Source organism: Epithele typhae, assembly GCF_022376455.1.
Source record: "Epithele typhae strain CBS 203.58 chromosome Unknown BXZ73scaffold_69, whole genome shotgun sequence".
NCBI lineage: Eukaryota > Fungi > Basidiomycota > Agaricomycetes > Polyporales > Epitheliaceae > Epithele > Epithele typhae.
In genome coordinates this window covers 76,964-99,077 of record NW_025954260.1, presented here as the reverse complement: position 1 = coordinate 99,077, position 22,114 = coordinate 76,964, and the positions used below count along the sequence as shown (strand labels likewise).

General features: G+C 58.8%; 5 protein-coding genes across 5 annotated transcripts; 3 read left to right on the top strand and 2 right to left on the bottom strand.

The window, feature by feature from the left end:
• Nucleotides 1-1,463: 1,463 nt before the first annotated feature.
• On the top strand, nt 1,464-2,688 carry BXZ73DRAFT_80937 (uncharacterized protein; the record flags this gene model as incomplete). The annotated part of the gene is made up of 3 exons (XM_048023386.1): nt 1,464-1,526; nt 1,883-2,560; nt 2,611-2,688. 3 exons carry the CDS (start codon nt 1,464-1,466, stop codon nt 2,686-2,688), a joined length of 819 nt encoding a protein of 272 aa, XP_047873478.1.
• A 2,505-nt stretch (nt 2,689-5,193) lies between these two features.
• BXZ73DRAFT_53488 (TFIIE alpha subunit-domain-containing protein) lies at nt 5,194-7,178 on the bottom strand (the record flags this gene model as incomplete). The annotated part of the gene is made up of 6 exons (XM_048021008.1): nt 5,194-5,300; nt 5,363-5,641; nt 5,703-6,178; nt 6,271-6,654; nt 6,830-6,925; nt 7,057-7,178. 6 exons carry the CDS (start codon nt 7,176-7,178, stop codon nt 5,194-5,196), a joined length of 1,464 nt encoding a protein of 487 aa, XP_047873477.1.
• Nucleotides 7,179-12,150: 4,972 nt separating this feature from the next.
• BXZ73DRAFT_80934 (uncharacterized protein) lies at nt 12,151-14,089 on the bottom strand (the record flags this gene model as incomplete). The annotated part of the gene is made up of 6 exons (XM_048023385.1): nt 12,151-12,209; nt 12,372-12,542; nt 12,900-13,392; nt 13,677-13,784; nt 13,835-13,923; nt 13,978-14,089. The coding sequence occupies 6 exons, from the start codon at nt 14,087-14,089 to the stop codon at nt 12,151-12,153; spliced, it is 1,032 nt and encodes a 343-aa protein (XP_047873476.1).
• Nucleotides 14,090-16,610: 2,521 nt separating this feature from the next.
• On the top strand, nt 16,611-19,432 carry BXZ73DRAFT_92420 (uncharacterized protein; the record flags this gene model as incomplete). The annotated part of the gene is made up of 10 exons (XM_048026357.1): nt 16,611-16,645; nt 16,696-16,866; nt 17,026-17,296; nt 17,373-17,417; nt 17,510-17,686; nt 17,734-17,892; nt 17,943-18,182; nt 18,233-18,810; nt 18,864-19,341; nt 19,409-19,432. The coding sequence occupies 10 exons, from the start codon at nt 16,611-16,613 to the stop codon at nt 19,430-19,432; spliced, it is 2,178 nt and encodes a 725-aa protein (XP_047873475.1).
• Nucleotides 19,433-21,020: 1,588 nt separating this feature from the next.
• On the top strand, nt 21,021-22,074 carry BXZ73DRAFT_80932 (uncharacterized protein; the record flags this gene model as incomplete). Its single annotated transcript, XM_048023384.1, has 4 exons — nt 21,021-21,183; nt 21,294-21,647; nt 21,697-21,777; nt 21,857-22,074. The coding sequence occupies 4 exons, from the start codon at nt 21,021-21,023 to the stop codon at nt 22,072-22,074; spliced, it is 816 nt and encodes a 271-aa protein (XP_047873474.1).
• Nucleotides 22,075-22,114: the final 40 nt, after the last annotated feature.

The window sequence follows — 22,114 nt, the reverse complement described above, 5'->3', positions numbered from 1 at the left end:
ACGGACCATGGCAGGTGAAGAACCGGCCGAGGACGCGGTGGCACCAGATGTGGAGGGCACCGCGGCAGGAGGCAGCCCACGAGAGAAAGGGCGTCGAGGACAAGGCGACTCGGGCGAGGGACGGATGCAAGGACGGATGAAAGAGAGGGCCGGTGGAGGTTCTGCGAGGACCAGGGCGGCCAGTGAGCGCGAGACCGCACATGGACAGTAGTCACCCATGACAGGAGCACTGACACTGCTCGCCTTGACAGGTGCAAGAACGGGTATCGTGGCCGTGTTAGTGTCGGTTTTGACTGCTTGGTCACGCTCAACTTTCCGCGGATGGTGCATTGAGGTGTGGAGCCGGAAGAGAGCAGTAGGACATCGGGGGGGCGAGGAATGGTGGGCGGGATGAACGCAAGATAAAGTTATAGTGATGCCTGTTTCGTTTGCCACGATGTATGCAATTGCTGCCTATGTAAAACAAAAACCAAAAAGACAGTCTGCGCAATGGCAGTCGACGTCAGCTATTGATGAGAAGGCCATGAGTTCGATGTGACTCTGGATGCGGCAAATCTGATCTTCATTGCGGGCCACAGACGACATGTCGGTACCTGCGGGGATCAACTTTGGGGCAAGATCAAGAAGGAATGGCAAGACGAGCAAACCTCATGTAAGAGCCACGATGGCGGCCCGCCCGTTCCCTCCGACCAGGGGCCCTCCGTGACTCTTGTGCCCACAGACCTGCTCGCGGCGCCTCGTTCTCGTCGACCAGGAGTGGCGCGGACTTGACGCGTGTTCCTCGGCATCCTCTTCGTCTTGCCGGGGGACGTTGATACGTTGATTGACGGCCGCCCCCGTCCGAGTTCGCGGCAGGCCCGTTCTCGCTCGCGGATGTCGTTTTCGGGCCGTTCTTGGGAGAACGACCTGGGGAAGTACGGGGCGGGAGAGAGTGGGAAGCACTGACCTCGAGACGCTTCAAGAGCCGAGGTTCGCGGGATGAGGACCTGAATACGCTGCCGAGCGTGCAGAGGTCGTGGAACGTAGCCTCATGTTATGACTCAAAATCTCCCAGGAAGTCCTTCTTGAGAGGTAGCCGGCAATGCTAAAGCACCACTCAAGAGAGTCGAGGGAGTTGAGTGCTGTCGAGTCGTGGGGAACATACCTCCTTCGTTCCAAGGACCACAGAATTCTGTATCGAATCTTCGCGCCCAACCTGAAAATAGAGTTGGCTATGTCTCATTTCCGTTGAAAGTCCACGGCGAGGTCGAGGTGAAGAATGGATGGTAAGGCGGGTCGGACAAGCTGGATGTAGGGATGAAAGAAGGCGCATAGGCGCCCGGGACCGGCCGGGCCTTCTCGGCGCCGGCACGCTGAGACAGCAGTGGTCAGCTTTATAATTACCAATTCCCTCGACCATTGTAGTCGCAATTCTTCTCCTTCCACCATCCACTCTACGGGTGAGTCGTTTACTGGACCACTCCATGAGCGTGCTCGCGCCCGCCAGATCATGTCACCCGCACGGTCATCCTACTTACTCATGTGCGGTAAGCAATGATGAACTCCTCTAGCGGCTAGCCCTCGGCGAAAGACTGACGCGTCGCCGTAGTAGGCGAGGCTGCATACACGACATCGTATCGGTAGGCGCACTGGTATGACTCTCCTTGACAGATCCACGGCCACCGCTTATCTATGTGTGTAATCGTTTGCGACACACTCAAGCCGTCTCGCTAGAAGGGCATGAGCACCCGGCGAGGCTCGACAGCTGAAGAAGCCACACCGCTCTATTTGACACTGCAAAGTCGCCATGGCTGAAGGAAGCAAGCGCATTACACTGTACTCGTCTCTCATATATAGCCGACTCGATGCGCTCGGGCCAATTCTGATTTGTTCATGTTCACAGACGTCTCCTTTGACTCTGCGAGTCAAGTTCGTCTTGGCTGAACTGGTTGTTTCCTACGACGTCATCGAGCTCAACATCCCATACAGCAAGCCCGACTGGTACATGGAGAAAGTGAACCCCGCCGGCCTCGTGCGTCTCCCCACTCTTCTCATCACAGCCCCTCCCGAATCCGCCAACCCGCCGGTTCCGGCACGCACCGCAGGTCCCGCACCTCATCTACGGCGGCCCCCGCTGCGCGAAGACGAAGCGCCCTCCCCCTCCGCGCTCGCAGTCACCGACTCCGCGCTCTTCCTCGCCTTCCTCGCGGACGACCTCTTCCCCGCCGCGGGCCTCCGTCCCACCGCGATCGCCGCGCACCTTGCGGACCTGCTCTGCCTGCTCTTCACGTTCGCGATCGTCGGGGAGCCCGCGGCGCCGCTCGTCGCCGCGCTCGGGGCGCTCGAGGGGACGTTGCCCCCCGACGGCGGGTGGGTCGCGGGCGCGGGCGAGGCGTGGAGCGTCGCGGACGCGGCAGTCGTCCCGGTGCTGCTGTTCCTCCGCGCGGGGTTCAGGGCGGAGGCGGAGACGATGGACGCCGCGGAGGCGGGGAAGGTCGCGCGGGCGCTGGAGGCGCCACTGATTGCGCGGTACTTGGAGGACAACTTGAGGCGCGAGAGCGTCGCGAAGTTGTGGGACGAGGTGAGCGTGGCCGCTGTGCGCCGGTGAGCGCCGTGCTGATGTTTTTTCAGGAGGCGATGACGAAGGTGTTCAAGCACGTGGCTGTCAAGAGGGTTGCGGCTGCGAAGGCGGCGAGCGCGCGCGCGTAGACGCAGGAAGACCCTACGTTCACTGTCTCTGCAGCCTGCTGTGTATCGCATACCATGCCTCAACTTGAATGGCACGATGAATTTAAACGCTGGTCGCACGCCTTTTCCTGTTCCTGGCCTCCAAAGTAGCCCAGCTCTTCGGTCACGGTGGAAGCTTGGTGGTATCACATACACAGATCCGTATTGACGTTTTCCGCTTGCCAATCGGGGCGCAAGCACGAAGTTGGAGCAATCACGCATATCCGCAAAATGACTTCCTCCCGATCCGCCCTTTCGTCGCTGTTCCCCAACCCGTTTGCGGGGGCGTGCGCGCTTGATGCCACGGTGCTTGGGCCGCTGCTGACTCTGCGCACGTCATGCATTCACCAACGCCCACACCTGCTCAGGCTGGGCATCATCCGGACTTGCTTTGACAATATGTGGGTCTGAAAGCGAGGTCAGTGCCCATCCTCGGTTTCCTCCACCTTGACAAGCTCATGCAGGCCCAGCTCGCCATCGGAGAGCAGGCGTTGAGCACGTCGAAAGCCAGTGGCTGTTGGTGCGGTGAGAGCGGCTACACCGATGAGTAGGACGCGGACGGGCTACATCGATCGCTGGGGAGGTAAAAATTAGAGAGATGTGACAGGCGAGCTCCCGTGTCTCACGATTCGCCTCCTTGCGCTTCACCCAAGCCTCCGAGGCGAACGGTGTTGCAACGATTTTGTGCATCCCCGACTCGATAAAGGGGCATGACAGTGGTTGGACGACACTTTCGCGATGATCTTGTGAAAATGTAGTAGGAGATGGGGTACGTGTTTCGGATGCAATACTCTCATCGTGGGCTTTTGATGTTGCGTACGTACCTACCGAACTAACCATGTCACAACACACGTGGCCAGGCAAAGAAGCTTCTCTCACAGGCGCTGTGAACACGCTTATAACCCGTCGCCTGGACCGAGTCAATGCCAACCCCCTTCATCCTCTTCACCGTACTAGCATGCATTCGTCGTTCCAGTTAGCAGCAACGTCACATCCTTCCCAATCGTACACTTCTCAGGCGGTCAGCTCCCGCAAATGTTGCGGCACACCGGTACGCCAGATATCCTCATCACTGTCCCTTGAAGGCTGACGACGCCGCAATGTTCACACAGGCACTGACCACAAGCCGGGGGAGTCGGAGTACGTCTGTGTTGTGCTACACAGGTCCAGACTAGGTGAGTCCCTGCAGTTGGCACTCTCTGCGTCCGTCCCTACTATCCCAGCCTTCTCATATTGGGGGTCCTCAGCGACTGTCCAGGCCGCTCTAGAAGTGGAAGTGGTAGCCGACATCCAACACGTCCAGCACCTCTCCTCCCCCGCCCCAGTCTCCCAGCACCATCCCCCCTCGAACGACTCGAGCCGTCGCCGCTCGACTGCGGCCAAAGTAGCGGTGCGATATCCTCGTTCTCTTGCGCTCGCCGAGGACGACGTTCAACCCGAGTTTCCGTGACACACACAGTGCACGAACTGCCGCGCGGTGGCCAAGAAGTGCAGCGACGTCCGCCCGTGCGCGCGCTGTGAACGCGCCGGGCACGCGGACAGCTGCATCGACGCGGCCGTCCGGGGCCGCCGCACTCGCGCCGCACCCCGCAAGGCGGCGGGGGCGGGTCAGGTCAGCGACCACACGCCCGCTCATCACCCAACTACACCCCCGGCCGCGGTATCCAGTGGGAGCATCTTCGACGGCTTGATCAATGACCGCGGTCAGCTGCCCACGCGGGGCGCCCACGAACGCCATACCTCGTGCCCGCCTGAAGGGGATCTTCATATGACTAATCACGGACCGGCGTGGGCACGCTGCACAGCCGACGATAAGGAGGCGCGGATGGATCCAAGTTCAACGTACTACCGCCACCCCTTTGGTATGTGGGCTTCAACGCCTGCTGTTCCGTGGGACGGCTCGCCTCTCCTCTCCGCCCAAGGAACCTACCCGTCGAGGACTCTCGACCCCGCCGCTGGCTCTTTTTGCCCTCCCGCCGAGCCGCCGCTGGATTTTCGCTTCCAGCCTGCAATGAGCGGCCAACCACACGGTTCTTTCGTTCCGGACAGCGGCCCGTACGCCTGCACTGGCACACAGTACGGCTACCGATGAACGGCGCGTGTGTACTGCCTCTAGGGTAGACTCTGATGTGAGTTGTACGCTTCCATTCGCCTCGAGGACGTGTTCACTTACCGGTCCATATCACCAAGGTTCTGACATATCTAGGAAGAAGTTGACGGATGAGATCAGCGGGTTGTGAACCTTCTTTTGCTGCGGGGTCAATCGACTGTATAAATAAGCCTCCACGTACTCCAGATACGCACCACGATTGACCGCACGAGAGAGCAGCGCATCCCGAGAAAGTAAAGCACCACAACAATTACATACCGTCCGTGGGCGTGCACCGCGCGGCGGGGGTATACAGTACCGGTCTAGAAATACATAGCATAAAACCCCAAACAGCCGCGCCGCGCCGAGCGGGTTAATCAACGATCCTCCCGCGCGGATCACAGCCGCGCGGTCATAACCTCGTAGTACGCTGCGTACTCCTCCGGGCTCATCGCCTCTTGGTGCTCCTCCGTCACAAGCGAGAACGGAACCGGCCCCCCGTTCACTGCACGAGTCCCACCGTCAGCACTACCCACACCGTACGGACAAAGGGCAAAAGTAACGCACCGTAGACGATCGGGTCGTCCGCCCCGCCTGCTGGGGGCGCGTCCAGCGCAGGCGGGGACATGCTCCCCTCTGTGCGCGGCAACTTTGGCGTCGTCCCGCGGTCCTCGTCGCCGACGTCCTCGCGGGACCGTGACCGCTTCCGGTATTCGTTCAGCGAGTCGAGATACTCCAGGTCTGGCTTCACGTCTTCTTCGTCCTCCCCAAAATCGCTGAGTCGTGGTGTCGGCATCCCCGAGGGTGCCGCCGACGCCGCAAGCGTGGCGTAGTACCGCTCGTAGTCTATAGGAATGCAATCGTCAGCCTCGCCAGAGCCGAGCGCGCAGGCGAACCAAGCACTCACACTCCGCCTCGGCCGTCTGCCCGACCCCCAGCTTCGCGTCCTCTCCGCCATTCACCACCGCCATGCCCCCCGCGCCATTCGCCGCCGCCGCCGCCGCCACCGCCGCCGCACCCCCGTTCGCCGTCCCGAGCCCCTTCAGGATCGCGTCGTTCGAGCTCGGGAGCCGGTTCCCGTCCGCGACCGCCGCGGCCTCCGCCCGCGCGCTCTCCTTGATGCCGAGCGCGGTGAGGTCCCCCGAGATCGTGCTCTGCAGGTGCCAGAGCGGGAGCGCGTTCTGCTGGCGCTTCGCCTCCGCCTCGCGGTCGCGCTCCGCCCGCGCCGTCTCCTCGTCCTTGTCGACCGAGAGCACGACGCCGATCGTGTCCCCCGCGCGCCCGTCGCCGGAGCCGCCCGCGATCTTGAGGCCGCCGTCGCGCGCGGCGGCCTTTGCGCGCTCGGCCTCGAGGTGTTGTCGGATCCAGTGCGCGACGTCGAAGCTACCCCGGGCGTTGCGGTGAGCACCGGGCACGGATGTGGGGGGTCGAGGCGCAGAGAGGGACGAGGACGGGAAGAAGGAAAAAAAACTCACTTGGGCAACACCATGTCCTCCGTCTTCCGCAGGCCGTCGAGGATGAAGCGCATCTGCCGATTGAAGCGCTGCATGCGGTCCTGGCTGCCGACGACGTTCTCCGCGTTCTCGTTGTCGACGAGCTCCGCGCCGCAGACGTCGCAGTGGAAGAGCCCGGTCTCGAAGTTGACGAGCCGGTCGGCCTCGAGGGCCTGGTACGCCTTCTTGCACTGCGGGCAGACGTAGCCCTTGGTGTCGAGCTCGTTCCGGAGACCCTTGTCGATCACGCGGCGCATCTCGGCCATGCGCCACTTGACGACGTTGCAGAAGGACTGGTAGTCGATGTAGAAGTACTGCCGGCCGACGGAGCGCTGGGCGCCCTCCTTCAGCTCGTTTTGCCGGTATCTGCGAGTGGCACAGTGCAGGGGAGGAAGTGGAGTCATGTGGTTCGAAGGGAGTGGGGCAAGGAAGGGATGCATTGGAAGCATTTTGGACGCATACAGGGACGGGAGCGGGGAGAAAGAGGTGTGCGAGCGGACGACTAAGCCTAATACATGCGCGAAGTGGGGGTGAGACGTACATTCGGACCAAATTATGCGTCTCCAAAGTCGCCATGATTTTGTTGAGCTCCTTGAGCTGCAGCCCCATCCGCCCCGCCAGGTCATCGTCCTTCAGGCTGGGGTGTGTAAGCAAAGCAGGCTACGACGCTGGCCCCCCGCTCCATCCCTTGCCTTTCCCAATCCCCACACCGCGAACTCCAATCACCGCCGCCTCCGATATGCGCGAGCGCGGTACAAAGGGACTTACACTGGATGGCGAATCAGCTGGTCCATAATGACCGTGTACTTGGCTTCGTAGAACGCTCGGGAGACATGCTGCACCAGCAGCCGGAGCGTCTCCTGCTCATCCTTGGAAATACCTTGAGCCATCTGGCCGAGCAGGTCGCAAAAGAAGGTAAACGGAGCACGAGGACGACCGTGGCGCTGGTGGGAGCGGACGGGGAGGTGGTGGTACGGCACCAGCAAGGTGGGCTTTTGACGCCCACAGGCCCGCCACCGAAAAGCTGCGACTCATCGGCAGTCGGGCCGTCCCCTTCCGGGCAGCGCGGGTGACGTCAGCGGTCATTTGTCACATCGTTCACACTGCCAAGTTGCCCTCGAGCACAAGCGTGTATGGCGTCGTAGATGTCTACATATACGGCCGATGAATAACGTCACTGCGAAGCATAACAGTCTACCAGTAATACATATGCAACCAATTGAACTCCTTCAACGACCCTTTGAGTGACCTTTCTTCTCCTCAGTATGCACGACTACGTAGAATCTGAATTCATACACTTCAAATTTAATTTGAAACCTCATTAGTATCTCAGACGTCCTGTACCTGTATTCGATGCAACTCACTCATTAGCAGCCGTACGGAAGGCTGGTACCGGAGTATGGCTCAGCGTGCTGCGCGAAGAGCCCTGGTAGTTACCGAATATCATGGAGTGGCATAAAGCTCAGGTGGAGGGTCGACGAAGAATACGACGAGCCGGTGACAGGGAGAAGGCCAGCTGGGCTCGACGGATAATTTCCCTGGTCGGCGGAGGAAGGCGTACAATCCGATGGGATGGCAGGGGGAAACCACACCCCCTGGTGGCAGAGACTTGAAGAATATATCTGGGCCTCCTTGTCGTCGGCTGTGGAAGAGAACCCCACCAGTACTTGATCAGTCATGATACGGAGAGCCCATTTGAGCCGTACTAGTACGGGAGAACATACCATTCTTATAAACGTCTTGAGCGACCATCTGGGCGCCGTCAACCCCCTCCAAGCCGCCCCCGTAAAAACAGGTGGCAGATGTACTGGGTCCCGGCTCGCTGTGAGGTATGTGTTGAATGCCACCCTCCCCTCGGCCTTGGGGGGCGGCACGCGAGCAGCAGTACGACGGCGGGCGCACCGGCGCGTCAACACAGCTGTCCGCGAGACCAGCCCGCTCGCAGCGCGCACAAGGTCGAGCATCGCCGCACTTCTTAGAAACCGCCCGGCAATTCGTGCACTGTCGCATAAATTAATCAGTGATGTCCATGCGCAAACTAAATCGAGGAAATACAGTACCGCTACCTTCGCCGCAGTCGAGCGGCGATGGCTCGGCTGCGCAAGGGTGGGGCAGGTGGCGAATGACGGTGGGGCAAGGGCAGGGTTGTTGGACTTGCTGGTCACCATAATCCAAATCAAGGGCGGCCTGGACAGCAGCTGGAGAGACAATATGAGATGTGAGGGGACGCCGGAGATCATGACAGGTCACCTAGCTTGGACTTATGTAACACGAGACAGACTATTCAGATTCGTCAAAACCTGGTCTGAATATGTGTGCATCCAGTCAGGAGATGGCCATGGAGAGAGCGACGAAGAGGAAAGCGGCGCACCAAGCAGAGATGTACAGACTCGGGGTTGTGTCCGAAACCACGGATGGCGCACAATCGGGAAGGATATGACTGATGATTGAGGTGCTTCATGCTGGTGTGAACGTGGTGAGTAGCGAGATGGGGAGGGTGCGTGACCATGCAGCTTGGTTGAGGGACGTCATTGTTATACAAGCGATCTTAGCGTCTAGGAGAGAGCCTGAGAGGGAAAGCCCCGGCGCCGATTTCTCCTTACAGCTAGGTCCATACTCTATCACGACCCTAGTAACGTTCGGGTGACACAGCCGTGTCTGTTTGCGCAGGATTGCAGGCAGCTGCCGGGCCCTCGGCAGACGTGCTGTGATCAAACTCTGCCCGAACTGCCCCGGCATCCCAGATCCACGTCTCAAATACTGCCGCCCCCCAGTTCGTGCAAACACGCCATACTAATGTCGCGCTTCTTGGTCTCAGTCTAGCTGTTGGAATCTGCCCGCATATGGCATAGCAAGCTCGGTCGTACGGTACCAGCGCTTAGTCATCGCGTAGATAGCCGCCGTCCCTCGTCCCGCACTCGCCTCACGCGTTTGCCCTTCACCACCACCTCGTTCTCCCCCGCGTCCGTCTGTACTCGCCTCCCGGTGCCCATAGGGACCAACCGCGTCGTATCGATTGCATCTTCTTCCTCGTCCGAGCCGTCCGACTTCTAACACTAGCTGCCTTTCTCAACCGTATACGGATGACAGCCTACAGGCGTCCAGCAACTTCGCGAGGTCGCCGCGCGTGAGTCGGATCCGGACCCCGCGACAGACGCGCAACGTTGAAACGTTGACGCGTTGCTAGTACTTGTTAACGTTGATCGATGATCCCCGAAGGAGGAGGAGAGCCCCAAAGGCCTCCGGACCCCGATAGCAGTGCTATGGAGTCGAGTTCCGGGCTCCGTCATCTAGATGCCCTGCCTGGGACCCTAACTCGACCCCCACCTTCACCCCGCGACGGCTGGGAATATTTGGGCTGAGCTCAGACCCTGGGATGTACCAGGACCGTGCAGATCCCGAACGCCGGTTCGATCTAGTGGTGCGCGGGAGGTGCGGATATCATAAACCGCGTCACTCCCACCGGCTCCTGCTGGGCCGTCTACGCCAACGGCGCCCCGCCGGGGCGCCCGCTTGCCATCACGCATGCGACAGAGTCGGAAGGACAGAGATGGTCGGATACGGCCGGTGCTCATCGTCTCCAACAGCGGGCACACTGTCCGCCAAGTTCTGCTCGCCCCCCATTGTTTCTTACCACGCTTACTTGTATGACAGATAGATGCACAATGTATGATTAGTGATGAAAATATATTCCTTAGTACACAACTACAAGATGGTGCTAGCTTCAAGCAAGAGTGGGGTCGCGGTGGCTCCGGCCCCATAATGAGAGCACTTTTTGGTTTCTGGAAATCGGCCAGCGGGGTGGGAGAACTGGACGGAGGTCAAGGTTGAGGGCAGGCGTCGAAGGCGAGGCGGGGGTGGAGGGTGGAGGAGGGCGAGGCGGAGGTGGAGAGTGGGGACAAGACGGGCGGCGGGGCGGAGGGGACGCCGCGGTGCGCGCGGGGCACGCCCATTGGGACGTGCTCGCGACGTGCGCGAGAGCAGGATCTGGAGATGAAGATCACGAGAGGGCTGGGGACAGGACGTACTAGCCACGCTGGGACGGGATCGCCGAAACTCACAGCGACCCCAAGATCCTCGGAGGGGAGCACGTTGGAGGGCGTTGGCGCCCATGGGCGGACGGAGCGAAGGTCGTTCGGCCGGCGCCCAGCCAAGTCGGGGTGCGTGACGGAGAGTGCAAAGAAGGTGAGGAAAAGACCCCTACGCCAGACGTCGGGACGAGTGGATGACGAGCCGGCATGACAACTATAGCATGCCGCGCCCCTGTAGGACCAAATGAACGCCCCGAGAATGTTCGTTAGGATGTCCTAATTGCAGGGCGGGGACGGGGACGATGAGGCAACCGGAGCCTGAAGAGGAAGAGAGCGCAGGAGACGGGTTGGGGCACACTCACCGAGCGAAAGCGGGGCCGCGGTACCTCACTGCAGCCCGAGAGAAAAGTTCTGAGAGGAGTTTCCTGCCTACTCGTGGTAACGAGAGGGCGGTCGGCGGGGTGAGTGCAGAAGGAGGCGGAGGCGGTGGGCAGGAGCAAGTCGTGGGCGTTTGGCGCAAACGCCGTGCGTTCGGTGTCATCGTGGTGACGGCAAGTCGATAGCAGGTGAGGAAAGTGAAGAGAGGGTTCGAATGTCATTTGCAAGGCGTCGCGGCGGGTGGAGGTCAAGGTGGGCGGGGACGTGTGACACCGCGGCAATGAGCGCACAATGCCATGAGCACGTCCATTGGGATTGGTCATTGCAGGGGCGGGTTCGGTGCTGCGGTCATAGCCCAAGGAGGGGGTGGGAGCGCGGGGAGCGCAAAAATGCGCAGAGAGTACTCACCGAGACAGGCCGTGATGCACCACCGCAGCCCCGATATTCTGATCTCCGGGGGTGTTGACGTCCGGGTGGACTTCCGCGCACGCTGTCGGCGTCGTGGGCGCCGCCTGCTGGGTGGGGGAAGAAGGATGGACATAAGTTGAGGCCTTGAGGTCTGGCAAGAGCAGGCGGAGGAGGAGTGGAGATCAACGAAGGAAGCCGAAGACCACATACCATGACTCGGCGATAAAGCGTACAGAACACAAATAGGCCAGCCCCGCGCACCTCCGCAGTGACTGCGAAAAAGACTGTCAGTCTTCTATCCGTTCCCTTAGCCCAAGCCGACAACATACTGTCCTCTGAGCTATGTATGAACTTTCTGCCGAGCCCAGGAAAGACTCCATCGGATGCTTGCAGCTGGACATGATCAGCGCCTCCCGTCGCCGCCCACGCGTGCTGTATGCCGAAGAAGCTCTCCAACGTCGACAAGGTTCATTACCGTCCTCGGTTTCCTAACATTCCCTCGCCTAAGTACAGCCTTGCCCTCCACGATTCGCCGCACGCGCCGCCTGTCGGCGCGTTCGGCGCACCACGGTCCACCGCTTCAGTCCTGAGCCCAGGGCCCATGTGCGACGAGACAGTATCGGATGGGGGAGCGGCGACTTCGCGGCGCAGATGCAAGGCACGACACCTTCGTGCTGCGGCGGAGCGATACTGCGTGACTTCGCGCACCGCCGCTGCGCGAGGCTCCGTCCATCTGACTACATACGCCATGCTTGGGTCCCAGGACGGCCACTCACCTTCTGAAGTACAACAATTGTTTGTTCAAGTTGTGCACATTTCATAGCATGTAGTAGAACCAGTTGGAACTCTGTATGCATTACTCTTGCCGCATCGCTCGTGCGATGGAGGAATGACGGGGACAAGAGAGCATTCGAAGGAGAGTGTTGGAGATAAGATGGACCCAAAGGGTTGTGTACACGCCAGAGGGCATCTGTGAATACGAATATATGTTTGTCAGCGGCTGCTAGTGGACAACAAGGAGCGAGAAGAGGTCACCAGCTAGCGTCTATTGAAGAAGGGCATTTGAGGTGTCGCCTTCGTGATCCGGATGCAGCAGAACATCATCTGAGAGCGTGATCATGGGTCAGGAATATAGATTACAGTTGCACGATAGCGTCTAGCAGATACAGGCATAGGGATCCCTTATCCTACACAACTCAGGTCCATGAAGCACCACCCCATCCATCTGTTCTGCTCAGAGCTAGTCATGGGGCACCAACGACTCACCATCATACCCGTCGTCGAGCTCAAATGCAGTACAGCCCACCTGCGCGAGCCACGCCGTCCGCTCGCCCTCGCGCCGACAGAGCACGCTATTCCCCGCGCCCATGCACCGCCCGCTCGCACACCCCGACACCGAGCCCCCACCCGCGCGTTTCCTCAGCACAACCCCGCCACCTGCCCGATCGCGAGGGGTCCGGTATCCATATCCAAGCCGGGAAGCCCAGAGGGCGACGACACGGGTTTGTCACCGAGCCCACCGAATTGCGGGCTTGCGGGGTCGGGGATGCATCCGCCACTGGAGAGGCAGGGAGGAGGGTAGGGAGCGTGGCGGGCGAGGACGCGAATTGGAAGATGCGGAGGCGTTGCTTCGCGGATAGGACGGGGGCGAGGAAGGAAAGGCGTGCAGCTGCAGCTCCGTGGGGAGTCGCGTGAAGGGGAATGATGAAAGTGGTGGTGCTTCGGGTGAGGCGGACAGGGTGTAGGGCTGCCCGATGGAGGAGAAGAGCACGTCGGCGTTCTGTGCGCACGCACAGGAATCGGAGCAGGGGGTGAGGGAATCCTTCATCGAGCGACTCTTGGGGCGGACGAGAAGCGGTCGGGCATGGCGAAGGAGGGACAGGGCGTCCTTCTCGACGTGATGCTTGAGGGTGGAATTACGCGCCATGAGACGTTTGAGCTCGTTCTCACATTCCTGCCAGCTGACTACGCTCCCCTTGGCGCCTCCGTCGTCCTCACTTGGGGGCGTGTCGCTGTTGTCAATGTCGGTGAGACCGTTCGCGGCCATCTCTAGCCGGAGGAGGGTATAGTTTCCGTGTTTAAGAGCCCGTATGATGGATCGGACCGCGCGGATGCGAAGTCGGTTGCCATTGAGCTTGAGAGTATGAAGTTGACACCGGGTTGATGTGATATACTCGATGATATGGGGTGCGGAAGCTTGGGTGAGCCCGGTGACCGAAAGATGGATTTCCCGGATGTGAGGGGCGTTGAGAAGGGGGAAGAAGTGGGCAACGAAGGTATCCGTTAACTGCTGGTTGGTGGTGAGGGTGAGGTTTCAAGCCGCGACGCATTGATGGCGAGAGCGAAGACAATGGCAACGTCAACGTCTCCTACGAAGCGTTCTGTAAGCGGTATGGATCAGCAAACGCTTCCAAATGAGAAGAGGGCTACACGGGAAGGATGACGGGTTTTGTTGTACACCTTATGGGATAAAACGCCTGAGCGCAAGGTGCGCTACGATGGCTGGTATGGTTCTCGAAAAAAAGCCCGCACTTAATGCATATATGAAGCTCGCTCCCAATGCACACTCACATTTTGGAGAAAGAGCTCCTTGAGTGCACCATTATCCCTCAAATATCGGCTAATGGCCAGTAGGCCTCGATTGCCGATGTTATTGGAGTTGAGGCTGATTTGGGATATCTTATGCCTCCGACCGTCGTCGGATGAGAGCCATTTGAAGAGCTCCTCACAGCCGGAGTCTCCCAGTCGTTGTGGCCGAGGATGAGCTTGGTAACGCCGGAGCGCCGGGAGCGGATCTGGTCTATGACGGTGTTCGCGCCTGTCGTGCCGGTGTGAGAGCAGTGTGGAAGGAGGAAGAAGAGGGAAAACAAACCAGCGACGGCAGTCAGGCCCGCGTCCATGTTCTCGACATGGCTTCGAGACGCGAGGGTAACCTTGGGGGCGGCGGAGCGTCGACCGAGCGCAGGTGGGAACATGAAGTCCATGGTGAATGGGTGTGTTTGCCACAAGTACGTGGGGTGTTGCATGAGGGAGGACAAGCAGCAGGGTATAAGAGGGAGGAGAAGAGACGGGCTCTCGGCAGAAGTGACTGTCACTGTCAGGGTTCCTGCCGTGCCGCCATTACGCAATCGCTACCTCGCGCCTCGGTGCAGCGGCTTCAGGCCTTCAGCGCTTCAGCTTCAGGGCCGCGCAACTTGAAGTCGTCTCGGCTGCGCGCTGCCGAACGCATTCGCAGCCTTTGCCTCCACTTCTTTGATACATACGGAGTCGCTTCATACAGAGCGCCGTCTGATCCGGCACTGTTATTCATGCCTGACACATGCACTGTCCCGACTCTCCCCGTACCGCAAGATCACAACTCAAGTGGCTGCAGTACCTGGCTACAGGCTACAGTACGTAGCGACCTTGATGGTAGTTTCAGACGTCCAAGCAAGCACTTTTTACCCTGAGCATCTTCTTGTCTGATAAATCCGCTTGTTAGATCAGGAGGTACCTCCAAATTCTGCTTGTTTAACCGAGCCTTCGACCATGGTCAAGCCGTGAATATGTTCATCGAAAACTCACCCCGTTCGCGTAAGGAAATACCCGTTGTGTTATGGAGCCAGCGGTTGTGCGCTCTGCACGACAAAGAGCGGGACAGAAGGTGATAGCGGCTGGCTGTTGACTCTGAAAGAACTGGATCGTAGAGATCATAGCGCCATGTTATTCTCAGAAGCATTCACGCATCGTCTAAGCAACTCAAATATAGGACACATGTGTACTATGTGGTGATACGACTCCAGATGTAATATGTCCATGTGTATCTACTTTCAATAGTCATTCCATGGTTGTGGTAGAATCCTTAACAGCCCCGCTCTGTGCAGCTTCGGAAACAGTGCCTCGGCTGCCTCCTCCATACCCTTCATGTCCTTGCAGCCCAGAAACGCGATCTCGACCACCTCCAGCTCCCGGAACCTGCACTCGCCGTCCTCCCCAAATACCGCCCCATCAACGACTCTCAAATCCTCGTGCGCCACGCTGCTTCGAGAAGGTGATCTGCCCCCGTTATCACGGATACGTCCGTCTTCGTCATTGAACGCAGGACAGCGTGGCACGCGACGAGCACGCGTACGGTGCGGAGCGCACTCTCGGGCGGTAGTGCGCGCAGCAGCGCAGCGCACGCGCGGCTCATCCCGTGCCGCCATACGAGGTCCTCTATGGTCCTGCGCGGCGGGCGTCCAAGCTCGAGCGTGAAGCCGAGCGTTGTCAGCGCAGCGCATGCGGAGAGGTGGAGTGCACTCCAGCCTGCGCTCGCGTGCCGGCCGCCACCTGCGGAAAGCGAAGGACGCGTCAGCGCACGGGTGTGTGCAGCGATTCGAGTATCGGACGTACCCGTGGTGAGGGTGATTCGCAGGTGGCGGAGGGAGTGGCGATGGACGAAGATGAGGGTGCCTAGCTTTTCGACCAGTCCCAAACGAAACAGGTCACTTTGAGGTATGGAGGCAGCCAGGCTCGAGGTAAGTGATGAATTGGTCGTATAACATCGTGTGGAGGCGTGGAGTATGACCCAGTCGGAGACATCCAGCTGTACTGATGATATGCGGAGTAGCCTGGGGGCTTGTGGAGGGGCACGCGGAAGTAAGGAGGGGAGTGTTGACCTGGTCACACAGAAGGTGTCGATTTCAGTGTATGGGAAAGCAAGGAAAGAACGATGTCGGCCGCGACGGATAAGTCACAATCGTCGAGGAGAACGTTCCGCAACTTCATTGAGCCTGGCCCAGGGTGTTTGTATTAGTGAGGATCGGAGGGATGGAGGCTCGGATCTGGGCATCTGTCGCGAAAAAGTGTGACGTTTATCATCTTGAGGGAGATGATGTTCGGTAGATGTCGAATGACTCGCTCTAGGATAATATTTGGATCTGCTTTCAGGTGCTGGGCGGCTTGTTGCGGAGTTTCTTTTGGCGAATGACGAGAGGACACCGTCAACATTTTCGCACACTTGACAATGCGGGGATGTTCATCCAGGAAACGCTCAACGTCGAGGAATGACCCGCAATTTCGGATTATAGCAATGTGAGAAAACAAATGAGGGAACACCGCGTCGCGCCAGAGCTTTGAGACCAGTGAGGAGGCCACCAGGTCGGCAGATCGGGATTCTTCCAAATTCTGTATGCGGCCAAATATCTCGTGGAGGACGTCGAAGGGGAGAGAGAGCCGTAGAATGCCCATGCCTAGTCCCTAATTAGAGACCATGAGCTTTCGCATTCACTGGACAGTCTCGACTTGCCTCACTGGCCGTGCACGGGGTATACGGTAAGGTGTAAACAGCTGGGCCGATTTTGAAACGCTTGCATTGTGAACTTTGTGAAGCAGTGTACGAGCGGCGATTTGAAATATTCAACTCCGAGTACGGAGATCGTGGATGTTTGACGCTCCGCTTAGCGAGATGCCCGACACGCGACACGTCCGCATTGGCAGCGCCTCGGACATCTTAACACGTTCCTTCACCACTATCTTATACTCCCCATGAACTTCGAGGACGTTGAGGAGCGCGATGGTGAGTGCTACCGTCATATTCAAACACTATACAGTGCTAAAGCAGCGCATATAGGCGTCGTCTGTCGTGGAACGTATGGCCGTCCTCGAGAATAGAGGCCACGCGCACAGTTGTCCCCATCTCCGCCCTCTACACTCCCCTCAAGCAACGAGACGACCTTCCCGAAATCCTTTATGAGCCTGTGACATGCAAGCCTCCCTGTCGGGCCGTATTGAATCCTTACTGGTGCGTTCCGTGATATCATCTATGTGGGCGGGTGTTCGGGGCAGCGAAGGATCAGAACGTGCGCCTGGCACTCGTGTCCTGCAGAAGGGCTCTTGAACGCGCTCTGTGTTACCGTAGTCTGTAAATTGGAATGGCGAGGGCTGAGATCTCGTTTTCCAGCCAAATCGACATCCGCCAGAAGCTTTGGATATGCCCGTTCTGCCTTCAGCGCAACGCCTTCCCACCTCATTACAAGGATATCTCCAACACCAATCTTCCGTCGGAGCTCCTCCCCAAGTTCACCACTATCGAATACACGCTGTCGCGCGGTGCGGCCGTCCCTCCCATCTTCCTATTAGTCGTCGACACTTGCCTGGAGGAAGAAGATCTGAAGGCTCTCAGGGATGCGCTGGTCGTCAGCTTGAGTCTCATCCCCCGTATGCGCTCGTGGGTCTGATCACGTTCGGTACTATGGTGAGTCTTCAATCTTGCTTTGTTTCCCTGTGTACCCACCTCTGCGCGACCAGACCCAAATTCACGAGCTTGGCTACGCTGAGTGCAGCAAGTCTTATGTCTTCCGCGGAGGCAAGGAGTACTCGCCCAAGCAGATTCAGGACATGCTCGGCCTCACCTCTCAAAACCGCGCGGCTCCACGCCCGGCCAGCCGATGCCCCCACAATCGTTTGGCGCTGCCCGCTTCCTCATGCCGGCCCAGCAGTGTGAATTCCAACTCACCGGTATCCTCGAGGCCCTCGCGCGGGACCCATGGCCGGTTGCAAATGACAAGCGCCCTCTGCGATGCACGGGTGTTGCAGTTAGCGTGGCTGTTGGCCTCCTCGAGGTGAGTGCATCATTCAGCGGCTGCAAACGTATCCTCATTGCGCGAAGTCGACCTTCCCCAACACCGGTGCACACATCATGCTCTTCTCTGGAGGACCTGCCACTGAGGGTCCGGGTATGGTTGTCAGCAACGAGCTTAAGGAGCCCATCCGTTCACACCATGATATCGACCGTGACAGCGCGAAGCATTTCAAACGCGCGACGAAGGTGGGTGACTTCGTAATGTATCCTGGACGTTGTTTCTAACTCTTTCATAGTTCTATGAAGGTCTCGCCAAGCGAGCCTCGAACAACGGCCATGTGATCGATCTCTTCGCGGGATGCTTGGATCAAGTGGGCCTATTGGAGATGAAGTCCATGCCTAACTCGACCAATGGCGTGATCGTGCTTTCCGATTCCTTCGCGACTTCAATCTTCAAGCAAAGCTTCCTCCGCATGTTCAACAAGGACGGTTCTGGTTTCCTGGAGATGGGCTTCAACGCGACCTTCGACGTTCAGGTATGTATCTCCATCAAGCTTCTTTTGCGTTTGTTCTGACCTCCGTATAGACGACGAAGGAGCTCAAGGTGTCCGGGATGATCGGTCACGGCATCTCCGCGGCGAAGAAGTCACCATGCGTCGGCGAGACTGAGATCGGTATCGGCCAAACCTCTGCGTGGAAAGTCAACTCGATCGCTCCCCGCACAGCCGCCGCGGTGTACTTCGAGGTTGTCACTCCTGCTGGACAGCCTTTGCAACCCGGCTCGCGTGGTCTCATCCAATTTGTCACGCACTACCAGCATGCAAGCGGCAAAAACCGTCTACGCGTCACGACTATCGCACGTAACTTCGCGGAGGCGGGTTCGCCCAGCATCGCTACCTCATTCGACCAGGAGGCCGCAGCAGTGCTCATGGCGCGTATCGCCGTGTTCAAGGCGGAGATCGACGACTCGCCCGACGTGCTTCGGTGGTTGGACCGCATGCTCATCCGGTTATGTCAGAAGTTCGCGGATTACAGGAAGGAGGACCCAACTAGCTTCAGGCTATCGGACAACTTCAGCATCTACCCGCAGTTCATGTTCCACCTTCGGAGAAGTCAGTTCCTGCAAGTGTTCAACAACAGTCCGGACGAGACCGCCTTCTATCGGTGAGTTTTATCATGATATCACCACTGAGTATGTATGCCCATGATCACTGCAGGCACGTGCTCAACGAGGAGGATGTGAACAACTCCCTCATCATGATCCAGCCCACCCTCATGTCCTACACCTTCGACGTCCCTCCACAACCAGTGCTGCTCGACAGCGTTTCCATCAAGCCTGACGTTATCCTCCTCCTCGACACCTTCTTCCACATCCTTATCTTCCACGGCGAGACGATCGCACAGTGGCGCAAGGCCGGTTACCAGGAACAGGAGGGGTACGAGAACTTCAAGGAGCTGCTCGAGTCGCCCGTCGCGGACGCACAGGATCTCCTCGCCGACCGCTTCCCGATCCCGCGCTACATCGTCTGCGACCAGGGCGGCAGTCAAGCCCGTTTCCTGCTTTCGAAGCTGAACCCGTCGACGACGCACATGTCTGCGAGCATGTACGGCTCGGCGGCGGGCGCCAGCGCTGGCCAGGCCATCTTCACGGACGACGTCAGCTTGCAAGTCTTCATGGAGCACCTCAAGCGTTTGGTACGTCTTGCCACCTGTGGGCTCCTGTTCTGGAGCAGCTTGCTGATGTGTTGCATTCTTTCGTCAGGCTGTGGGCGCGCAGACGAATTAAAAGGACACGGAGGCCCTGGACCATGTTTTGTATTTATGATGTTTCATGGCGTTCTTGCGCACTACAGGAGATATGATTCTGTATCACTATCTTTACGTGTGTTGCCGATCCCGTCGGCTCGAGCTTGCTCAGTTCACGGAAATGGTAGGATCAAGTGTCACAATCCTAAGCAGCGGTAGCACCAGTAGCTCAAGTGCGTTGCTGTCTCCTCTCCATGGAGTTGTTCGTTCACTGACGGTGCTCTCAGTTGTTATCTATGAGGGCTTCACCGATACTAGATAGTTAATTAGCTTTGATCGAAGGGCTTAAGACGTGCGCTCAACTTGCACCCATCCAGTAACCGCTTAGTCCTGAGTATTGCGCCCAATGAGATCGCCGCGCCCAGTATTGCTGATAAACACGATATTCCTTTTTCACAGATTGGCTTCTTGACCTGTGGCGCTGTCTCCGGGCGCAGCGCTCGCCACGCGATCGAGCTCCGAGTGACATGAAATTCGAATGAGGTGTCCGGTCGTTACGACGACTCCCGGGCGTGTCTCCGTGCCTGCTTTGTGCAGTTAATCGGTTGCTGACTATGGCCATCAGTAGGACCAATTGCTGGTGAATGGTGAGTGACTGATGCTTGATATTTAATTCTGGCCCATAATTGAAATCGCGGCGGTTCCCACTCACATCCTGCCATCTGCCTTGCATGGTCAGCGGCCGCGGCTGAACGAAAATCGCAGTGTGGAAAGGGCATGCATGAAGATGTGATGCTTTCCGGTGGCCTCCAAGAAACCGATCCGGTTTCCGACCACAAGTCCGCCCGAGCGACAGATCTATGTGGACCCACAGTTCCCTGCTTCAAAGATGGCGATACGAAGATGCCATCATCTCATCATGAAACGTCCTGGTGGTCTGCGCGTGGCCGGCCTCTTCACTCACCATCTGGAGCAAACGCACAGCACCTCGTGGCGATCCGTGATTAGTGCGCGGTGAGGCGATGACTGACGCGATCTGTCCGAGCCTGCATCCTGCGACGCGTCGACGTCTCGGCCCCTTGCAAGAGCCAATCCCACCCTCGCACGCGCGTCGTGCGTGGCCCTTCCCGCTCCCTCAACGCCTCAACCCGGTAGCACGCTACATCCGCATCAGCGCTGTCGAAGTTTCCTCGCTCCCATGCGGAGAGTCGTTATGCTCGACAAGCCGCCGGAGGTCATCTCTCGAGCGGCCCGCCGTCCACTTCCTGATTTCACTGATCAGGAGGTGGGCGCCCGGGACGCCCTGCAGACTTCACTGGTTGCGGGGACGCTCGAGCGAGATTCTTGAGCGTTGTGGCGATGGGAGTTTATAACAAATACGGGCAGAGCGTCACTCACGAACCCGGTGATACTTATCTCCATCCCCCCACAATGGGACCGCCCTCCCTGGATCACCCCTTTTCTTCCACTACGCAGAGCGTGGCTATGAACCTCTTGTTCTATCTTTTGTGAAGACGCGCCGCCTGGTTTGGACTTTCGGTGAGTGCCGGTAGTTTGGTGCGTGTATATGGCTCGCGGAGCGTCCAGGCACGAGCACTGACTTTAAATCGCCTTTTGATAGATTAATCATGATAACACGACGCGCGACGCAACTTCTCACCGTGGACGATGAGGACTCCAGTCTCCACTACAGTGATGGGTGGAATCCACACACGGATGAGAATGGTGCTAAGCCTCTGACGCTGCACACATCGACAACCGAGGGCTCGGCGGTCACCTTCTCGTTCGCCGGTGCGTCGACTTTCTGTACCCTCCACGCTTTCCAGGATTCCCTCTCCCACCATCATCTTTTGGGGTCTGTGGAATACAAGACCCACATGCTGAGATCTCTCATCCCTCAGGGACGTTCATTGCGGTCTACGGTGTCCTCGACAACGATCCCGTTACTGTATCCTTCTCCATTGACAGTAACGCGTCTCAAATCTCCAGTCCCGCAACATCCCCTTCGCCGCTTTACGACTTCCCGTTCTTCTCCACCAACTTCCCAGCCGGCACGCACACCCTCTCATTCGAAGTCGTGAATGGGACGTTCAGCTTCGATTATCTGCAGTACACCAGCACGGGCGACCCGAGTCCCGGCACGTCGCCGGTCTCGAGCTCCTCCTCACCATCGCCCTCGAAGAGCGCAAGCCCCCAGGTCGCCGACTCTTCCGTAACCTCGAGGGGCACAAAAATGTCCCCAGGCGCCATCGCAGGTATCGCCATCGCAAGCGCGATCCTCATCTTCCTCTTCATCTCTACCAGTGGTGGGGCGCCGGCGTAAAGGGCAGCGAGTCCGCCACAGGCGGCCAAGCCCCGAGAAGCCTATCGAGATCTTGCCGGACGGTACGTCGCGTTCCTCTCGTCCCACGACGCGCGTCCGATGTCCATGCCTGACTTCATGCGTGTCGTCTGTCACTTGCAGTGCCGCCCAAGTCGCCGCCAACGGCGCGGAGAGGCCCGCTGCGCGCGCTCAGCAGGATATACCGCCCGACGGCGCCGCGGTCTGCGCAAAGCTCGAAGACGCAGTCGTCGGGGCTCACGCAGTCGTCAGGGATGTTCACGTCGATCCTCGTGATGTCGCCCGCGCTGTCGATGGTCTCGGAGGAGACGAGGGACTCGGACGCGGTGTATCGAGTGTGACGTTCAGTCTGTCCCTTCGTGCGGTCGCGGCTTCTCTCAT